The sequence below is a fragment of the Selaginella moellendorffii genome, unplaced genomic scaffold (genome assembly GCF_000143415.4).
Source record: "Selaginella moellendorffii unplaced genomic scaffold, v1.0 SELMOscaffold_81, whole genome shotgun sequence".
Lineage (NCBI taxonomy): Eukaryota > Viridiplantae > Streptophyta > Lycopodiopsida > Selaginellales > Selaginellaceae > Selaginella > Selaginella moellendorffii.
In genome coordinates this window covers 738,483-746,685 of record NW_003314342.1, presented here as the reverse complement: position 1 = coordinate 746,685, position 8,203 = coordinate 738,483, and the positions used below count along the sequence as shown (strand labels likewise).

Here is an 8,203-nt window from a genome sequence, read left to right as displayed (position 1 = left end):
GTCAGCTAAATGCTCAATAATAAGTTTGCCTATGCTTTGAGAGCTTTGAGTATTTGTTAGGTAATCTAGTACGTTTGAATCCTAAAAAAAAATTCAATAATTAAAAAAAATGTGTTATGAAAGCACAGTCTAAAAATGACTTATATCTCAAATAACACAAGATGGTTATAAAGCTAAAGTTTCAATTTTCTTTCAAAAGTCTAACCAATTTGTTTGTAAAGGATTAGCTCTAAAGGCTATGTAGCTGTTGTTATTCACTAGGTGATGAGCAAAGAAATATCCTTGGCATGGCCTTGCAACTCATGGATATGATGGTCTAGAGTATATGGTAGTGCTCATAGGACAATGGGACGAGCATGGTGGTCTCAAGGAAAAGGTCACAAGGTTGTGAACAAAGAAAGAGATTTTTTTCTGGTTCACAGTATAGGGGGTGTTCTCATCCTTCAAGTTGAAAACAGTCTCCTATAGAGATGTTCGTGCATACACAGGTATTTAAGTGCCCAGAATAGTTGGGTCTTAACTCTTGCTTTAGCATGCCACACAGCTAAAGATGGGTTTGTCATGCTTTCGTGGTAACTAAAAGTATGAACCTAATTTTTTCTTTATTATATACTTGAGGTGAAGAGGATCACGTCCTTGCTTGGAGTCTTTGCGACGGGGAACAAGCCATATGGATCACTTGTCTCACGTCTTATTTTAGCTCAAGGATCCTCCCACTCAATGGAACTTATTATGGATTAGCTCTATATGTGGTTTGCAAGCACAAGGTCTACTTCTCCCTCACAAATTCATGGCAACCACTTCCTAACAAGGACCATGACCCCCAGCTTGTCACGATTTCAGAGCTTGGAAAGATGTATATGATGCAGAAAAGATACAATGTAAGGCTCAATTTGTGCAAAGCCATTCCAATTCCAACAGTACTCCAGATGTTGGTTTGCTTCCACTGGTACAAGGGCAGGTTGTATAGGATTATAAAGATGACATAATCAAACTCTTGGTTTGGGACAAGGACCAGGATCAGAGTGGTAGGAGCTTGATCATCCAATGTACTGCCATAGTGTTCAACAGCTGGGTGGCGATAGGTTCTTCATCTCCACAGGTGCATGCTACTTCTGCATGAATCAGCTGCACAAGGAAGATGGTTTATGACTTGGACGACAGCAACTGGTACTACCACACTATCCACCACTATCGCTTCCTAACTGGTTTAGTTTGCACTAGGGGGCGATACAACAATGTTGTTCTGGATCTTGCCTTCATTGTTGTGTGGACTAGCAATATCCATTTGCTGCAGCTCCCTCCCCCAACTTGAAATTCTATTATTAGAATACACAATATCAAAATCATATAGAATCTATTTGGGCAATCAAATAACACCTCATTTCTTCTCCACCTTGATGTTGTGTGAATAGACCTTAAACCCTAAACACAATTAATTAATTATTAATGATTAATGATTTAATTAACTTTAAAAGAGCTCGTTTTAGAAGTGGTTTTGAAGTATTTGGAGCAGGTAAAGAATTCCTTGAAACAGAGCTCCAACACTACAGGAGCAGTAAAATATTCTGGTATGACAACTTTCGAGAGAGTTAGATTGAAAAAAGCTTCACAAAAAATTTAAATATACCAAAATGCTAGTTTAACCACTCATCAGTAAAAATTGTCGTATGGCGCTGAGTTTTTAGGATCCATCGCGATGGCATTGCAAGCAGCACCAACACTCCTATCCACTCCAACAGAGTGGATCTTACAGGCACTCACGAAGCATCCCCAGTTGGAAACATCTGGAACAAATGGCATTGTGTTGATGAGATCCTCAGCATCATCCAAGAGCCCAGCTCCCGCAAGAACACCGATCAAGCAGCAGTAGTGATCTCGCTCAGGGCTTATATCGTAGTCAAAAACCATTGAAGCCAAGGTATCTCTAGCAGCAATTACCAGCCCAAGGTGGCAGCAAGCAATCAAAAGGCCCATGAAACTCAGCTCGTCTGGCTTGAATCCTTCCAGATTCAAGACGTCAAAGAGATGAATGGACTCAGCACAATGTAGATTCTGGGCAAACGACACGATAAGAACGTTCCAGGTCACTATGTTTGGCTGTAAACAGCGTCTAAACAATGCCAAAGCATCGTCTAAGTGTCCATTTTGCCCATACGCTCCGATCGTGCAATTCCACGTGATAACGTTTGGAACTTCTACACTGTCAAAAAAGCACTTTGCTTCGTTTACATGCCCTCGTTGGGCATATGCAGTGATCATAACATTCCAAGGAACGCTGTCTCTCTGGGGCATCAGATCAAACACTCTTCTAGCTTTTGCAAGATTATCTTGATTTCAAAGTGTTGCTAGGAAAACTTTCGCAATGTAGATTCGCAATGTAGATGTTGTTCTTGTAATGGGTTCCTTCGATCAAAGCGTGGATCTTGCGAGCATCGCTCAGATCTTTGCTGGATTTTCGTGGATCAATCACAAGATCCGCTTTCACTGCTAGAGAGACTCGGCTTCCACTCGCAAAGAAGCTTGTAATCCCTGCTCTTGTAAGCCATCGTCGAGGATAGCTCGTCGAATCCAGGCGGAGGATTTCCAGTCTTGCGGCCACCTCTACCGCCAGGGCCTCCGCCACCGCCTTCTGCTAGTAGTGTCGCTGGTAGTGGCGGTGGTGGTGGTGGTGGTGGTGGTGGTGGAACCGCAGCTGCTAATTCTTCTTATGGACAGTGGGTACATCCTAATCAAGCTGCTCATCAAAAAACTTTGCATTATAAGAAGGCTAGCGTTGCGGCCCCTTCACAGCAAAGGCGTCATAGAAGCTAGCTAGACACGAGAGAGAGAGCGAGTGATTTAACACTCCTTGTAAGTCTAGTCTTTGTTTTAATGCGGTAAAACAAAGCCCTAGCTGGGGTTTAGTGTTTTAAGTTGCCTGCATTTGGCGGGAATGATGCGTGCGAGGTTCTTTCTTTGGATTTTGGTGATATGATGCGTGATCCGATAGAAATGGACGAGACTTATTGATCGGCTGGCGGAGTGGCCTTTGCCCGTGGTTGGACCTTCCGCCCGCGCTTTAGCCTTTAAAATGGAGCCGCATGGGGAGAAGATTTTCCTGGAGCGATGCTTGGGATGGAGCGAGTCTTTTTCTCGCTTGCTGCTCTTGCTGTTCTTGCTGCTGCCGCAACCAACGAGGTGATCTTTTCCTTTCTCCGGCTTGATAGATTTCTAAGAAGTTGGGTGTTTTTGGCAGCCTGTTAGCAAATACATTGTCTACTTGGGGCACACTGGGAGCTCTAAACCGGAGGCTGTGACATCGTCTCATCACCAAATTCTTGCCTCTGTCAAGGGGAGGTACGAAACAATCCTCTTGCAACAATTTTTCTTTTCTCCTCACTGTGTTTGATGTTTAGCAAGGAATCGTCTCTGGTTCACAGCTACAAGCACGGTTTCAATGGCTTCTCCGCCTTCTTGACTGCAGCCGAAGCCGACTCCATTGCAAGTATGCCTCTCTTTGAAGCTTTCGTCACGAGTTTTGACGTGTGGTTTATCAGAGCTTCCTGGCGTGGTTAAGGTTTTCCGTTCCAAAAAACTCAGTCTCCACACAACACGCTCCTGGGATTTTCTCGACAGCTTTTCTGGTGGTCCGCACATTCAACTCAACTCTAGCTCCGGATCGGATGTCATTGTGGGAGTCCTGGATACTGGTAATCATGGAAAAAGCTTACTTCCGAGTTAATTATCCACTTCCAGGTGTTTGGCCGGAGTCCAAGAGCTTCGACGACGCTGGGATGGGACCGGTGCCAAAGAGATGGAAAGGAGTATGTGACAATTCCAAAATCACCAATCATTCACACACGATCCACTGCAACAAGTAAGATCACTCTTGGGTTCATCTCTCAAGCATTGTGATTTCTTTCAGGAAAATTGTAGGAGCTCGATCTTATGGACACTCGGACGTGGGGAGCCGTTATCAAAACGCTCGGGACGAAGAGGGGCATGGAACTCACACGGCCTCCACCATCGCTGGAAGCCTGGTAAAAGACGCCACTTTTTTAACAACTCTTGGAAAAGGAGTTGCTCGAGGGGGCCATCCATCCGCAAGGCTTGCGATCTACAGGGTTTGCACGCCAGAATGTGAGGGTGACAACATTCTGGCAGCATTCGACGACGCAATTCACGACGGTGTAGATATTCTCTCGTTATCGCTGGGTTTAGGTACCACCGGATATGACGGGGATTCCATATCCATTGGTGCTTTCCATGCAATGCAGAAGGGAATTTTTGTATCATGTTCTGCTGGAAATGGAGGTCCAGGCTTCCAAACCATCGAGAACTCGGCTCCATGGATTTTGACAGTGGGAGCAAGCACTATCGACAGGAAGTTCTCGGTCGACATCACACTTGGAAACTCTAAAACCATTCAGGTACTTGATTGTTTTTCGTGAATTTTTCCTTTCTCATGTATATATAACAGGGAATAGCAATGAATCCCAGGCGGGCTGATATATCAACGCTTATTTTGGGTGGTGATGCTTCTTCTAGATCTGATCGAATAGGACAGGCCAGGTGATAAAACTAACACTGTTTCAGCTGAATGAAAGCTTATCACTAAAACATACTTGGCATTAAGCCTATGTGCAGGACGTTCTTTGGATGGGAAGAAGGTCAAGGGAAAGATTGTCTTGTGCAATTACAGTCCGGGCGTTGCATCATCCTGGGCCATCCAGCGACATCTTAAAGAACTTGGTGCCTCTGGAGTAATTTTGGCGATTGAAAATACGACAGAGGCAGTGTCCTTCCTTGATCTTGCTGGAGCTGCTGTCACTGGGAGCGCCTTGGACGAGATTAATGCCTACCTGAAGAACTCGAGGTACACAAGCTTTCATGCATTTTTGGTTTGAGACTTCTTGACGTCTTTTAAACTTTTCTCAAGGAATACTACAGCGACCATCTCTCCAGCACATACGATCATACAAACCACTCCAGCCCCAATCATTGCGGATTTCTCATCGAGGGGACCTGATATTACCAACGATGGCATTCTTAAGGTATCTGGAGGAGAGTCTTACTAATATAAACTGGGAGTCTTATCTTTACAGCCCGATCTCGTTGCTCCTGGTGTGGACATACTGGCTGCATGGAGTCCCGAGCAGCCCATCAACTATTATGGCAAGCCAATGTACACCGACTTCAACATAATCTCTGGAACTTCCATGGGGTGTCCTCACGCCAGTGCTGCCGCGGCCTTTGTCAAATCCAGGCACCCGAGTTGGAGTCCAGCAGCCATCAAGTCGGCTCTCATGACAACAGGTACCAAAGAGAACAAAAACAACTAGTTTTCCCTCTTTGATCGTTTGTTTGGTGTTTGTAGCACGCTTCCTGGACAACACAAAGAGCCCAATCAAAGACCACAATGGGGAAGAAGCTTCACCATTTGTGATGGGAGCCGGACAGATTGATCCAGTCGCAGCTCTTAGTCCTGGCCTGGTCTACGACATATCTCCGGATGAGTACACGAAGTTTTTATGCACGATGAACTACACAAGGGATCAGCTGGAGCTCATGACTGGAAAGAACTTATCTTGTGCACCCCTGGACTCCTACGTGGAGTTGAACTATCCATCCATCGCGGTTCCCATCGCTCAGTTTGGCGGGCCAAATTCCACCAAAGCGGTGGTGAACAGGAAAGTTACCAACGTTGGAGCTGGCAAGTCGGTCTACAACATTTCAGTAGAAGCTCCGGCGGGAGTGACTGTCGCGGTGTTTCCTCCACAGCTCAGGTTTAAATCCGTGTTCCAGGTTCTAAGTTTCCAGATCCAGTTCACAGTTGATTCATCCAAGTTCCCACAAACGGTGCTATGGGGCTATGGAACACTGACATGGAAGAGTGAGAAGCACTCGGTCAGAAGTGTTTTTATTCTTGGCTTGAACTGAGTTGAAGAGATGGCAGACGACATGATAAGAATGTTCCAGGTCACAAGATTTGGCGGCAAAACAATGCGTCAAGCTTCAATCCCTTTCATTTCCAAGATGCCCTCTTTCGGCATAATAATGCAGTACCCAAACTTTCTACAAAACATTCGTTTAGCTCTCCAAAGTGGATCTTATCGAGGTGTTGGATAAAAGAGCTTTCAATTGATCAAATTCACTGCATTGGGGTTTGCTCTGAGCATTTCTAGTCCACGGTACAACACCATGCTTGAGAATTTCCTGTCAAATTGTAGCAACAAAACATAAGATCCCAGCACTGTTCGATGGCTTGTGCTTGGGGTTGATCTGTAACTCAATGAGTGTGGTGATGCAGGAGGAGGAGGAGAGACGAGAACTCTATGCCAACGCCTGATCTTATATACTAAGTTAGTCCTCTTCATCCCCACCTTGGGCAAAGAATCCTTTGCTTCAATGGTTTTTGACTCTGATGGAGCCGTCACTAATTTGCTACTTGATTCTTCCTTGTCCACTCGTTATGCTCTTGGATGCGGGCCAAACACCTAGAGGTTTGTGTTAGATGAAACATTGAGATTTTAACATGGAAGTAAGCTTACTTAAGCTGGCCAATATCCATAACTCGCCAGAGCTAGTGTTGAATAGTCTTTGGTACCAAGAGCCGACTTGATGGCTCCAACGCGGATACCTGGATTTGAGCAGCACCAGCGAGAGGGAAGTTCCAGAGTAAATTGATGGCTTTCCATGATGCAGACCAGATCCGGATGTAAAGAATCCTCAAGTAAAAGTTTCTTATTTGGAGCTTGTATTATAGCTTGCTGTAGGAAAGTTAAAAAAACTCTAGAACTTTCAAACCAAAAATGAATGAAAGCTTGTGTACCTTAAGCTATTCATGTAACAAGCAACTTGCTTGTTTATTTATTAATTTTTAATGATAATATAATCAATAATTATCTTATTAAATTTTTTAAACACTATTAATTAAGATAGTTACTTACATAAATTTAATTCTAATTTTATTACAACTTTCAATGGTAGAATGAAGTAGAATATACTAGGAAGTGTTTATAAATTATAAATATGTTTATAAGTAAAAGACTAATTTAAATAAATATTAACTATTAGATGGTAAAATATCCCAGAATATCCAACCATATTCTAGGTTTATCCTGCCACCCATATAAAAAAAATTAAATATTCTTCTAAAATATCATTCTAATCATTTTATTATTTTTCTTAAATATAAGTGATTTTTTTAGTATTAATACATATTATTTATTTAAATTTATTACAATTTACTACCTCTAGTATATTTCAATATATTATGATGCTCTGACCTAGTTTTTTGATTAATTGCAATACTTTAACTTAATGCACTAACCACTTTATGATTATCATCATTGTTTTAAAGGTTTTTAGCTGTTTAAACTGGTTGCATCAGCAATTCTTACCTATTTATTAAAAATTATAAAAGTTATTTTACACAAAATATTTTTTATTTATTAAGTTCCTACTATTGATATTTTAAAGAGGTCATTTAACTTTCCAGCTTATATAGATTATATATATTAGGTTATTTTTTATTTTTCTAAAATATTTAATAATAATACCTTAAAATTTTAATTAAATATTTTAAATTTATTAAAGAAATAAATTTAATAATTCATTAGAGTTATGAATTTTACATATACACTAATGACCTTGAGAATATGTGATTTATTGTAATTTTCAAGATTACTATATTTATCAGGTTCTAGAATAAAACTATGATGAAATCCATTTAAATGGGCTTTTTAAGGTATTCAAATGCAAAATAAAATTGAGTTATGTGACCATCAAATATAGACATTATGAAGTTAGAGTATATTTTTCTTCCTTTTTAGTTAAAAGACTAAATATTATATACTAAACAGTACTATTATATATATATATATATATATATATATATATATATATATATACATATATATATATATATATACATATATATATATATATATACATATATATATATATATATATACATATATATATATATATATATATAGACATATATATATATATATATATATACATATATATATATATATATATATACATATATATATACATATATATATACATACATACATACATACATACATACATACATATATATATGGGCGAACTATATACTAAAACTGTACTATATATACTTAACAGGATCAAAAGTTAATTCAATAGTTAAAGTGGTGTATGTGTAAGGAAACTAAAAGCTTTTTTGTCCTTA

General features: G+C 40.4%; 2 protein-coding genes across 2 annotated transcripts; one reads left to right on the top strand and one right to left on the bottom strand.

The window, feature by feature from the left end:
• Positions 1-1,653: 1,653 nt before the first annotated feature.
• On the bottom strand, positions 1,654-2,295 carry LOC112341358 (pentatricopeptide repeat-containing protein At4g02750-like). Its single transcript, XM_024661294.1, has one exon. It carries the CDS (start codon positions 2,293-2,295, stop codon positions 1,654-1,656), a length of 642 nt encoding a protein of 213 aa, XP_024517062.1.
• A 103-nt stretch (positions 2,296-2,398) lies between these two features.
• Positions 2,399-6,331, top strand: LOC9629281 (CO(2)-response secreted protease). Its single transcript, XM_024661293.1, has 11 exons — positions 2,399-2,460; positions 2,562-2,721; positions 2,993-3,180; positions 3,399-3,487; positions 3,540-3,692; positions 3,739-3,859; positions 3,908-4,412; positions 4,653-4,883; positions 5,088-5,298; positions 5,360-5,889; positions 6,293-6,331. Exons 1-11 carry the CDS (start codon positions 2,399-2,401, stop codon positions 6,329-6,331), a joined length of 2,289 nt encoding a protein of 762 aa, XP_024517061.1.
• The last annotated feature ends 1,872 nt before the right edge of the window (positions 6,332-8,203 follow it).

What these genes read in the sequence shown, in the direction of transcription:
- LOC9629281 (XM_024661293.1), top strand. Translation starts at nt 2,399, where the DNA reads ATGGGTTCCTTCGATCAAAGCGTGGATCTTGCGAGCATCGCTCAGATC. An exon ending in CAGATCTTTGCTGGATTTTC is followed by an intron (nt 2,461 to 2,561) that starts GTGGATCAATCA and finishes CGTCGAGGATAG; the next exon opens with CTCGTCGAATCCAGGCGGAG. An exon ending in CAAGCTTTCATGCATTTTTG is followed by an intron (nt 4,884 to 5,087) that starts GTTTGAGACTTC and finishes TTATCTTTACAG; the next exon opens with CCCGATCTCGTTGCTCCTGG.
- LOC112341358 (XM_024661294.1), bottom strand. Translation starts at nt 2,295, where the DNA reads ATGCCCCAGAGAGACAGCGTTCCTTGGAATGTTATGATCACTGCATAT.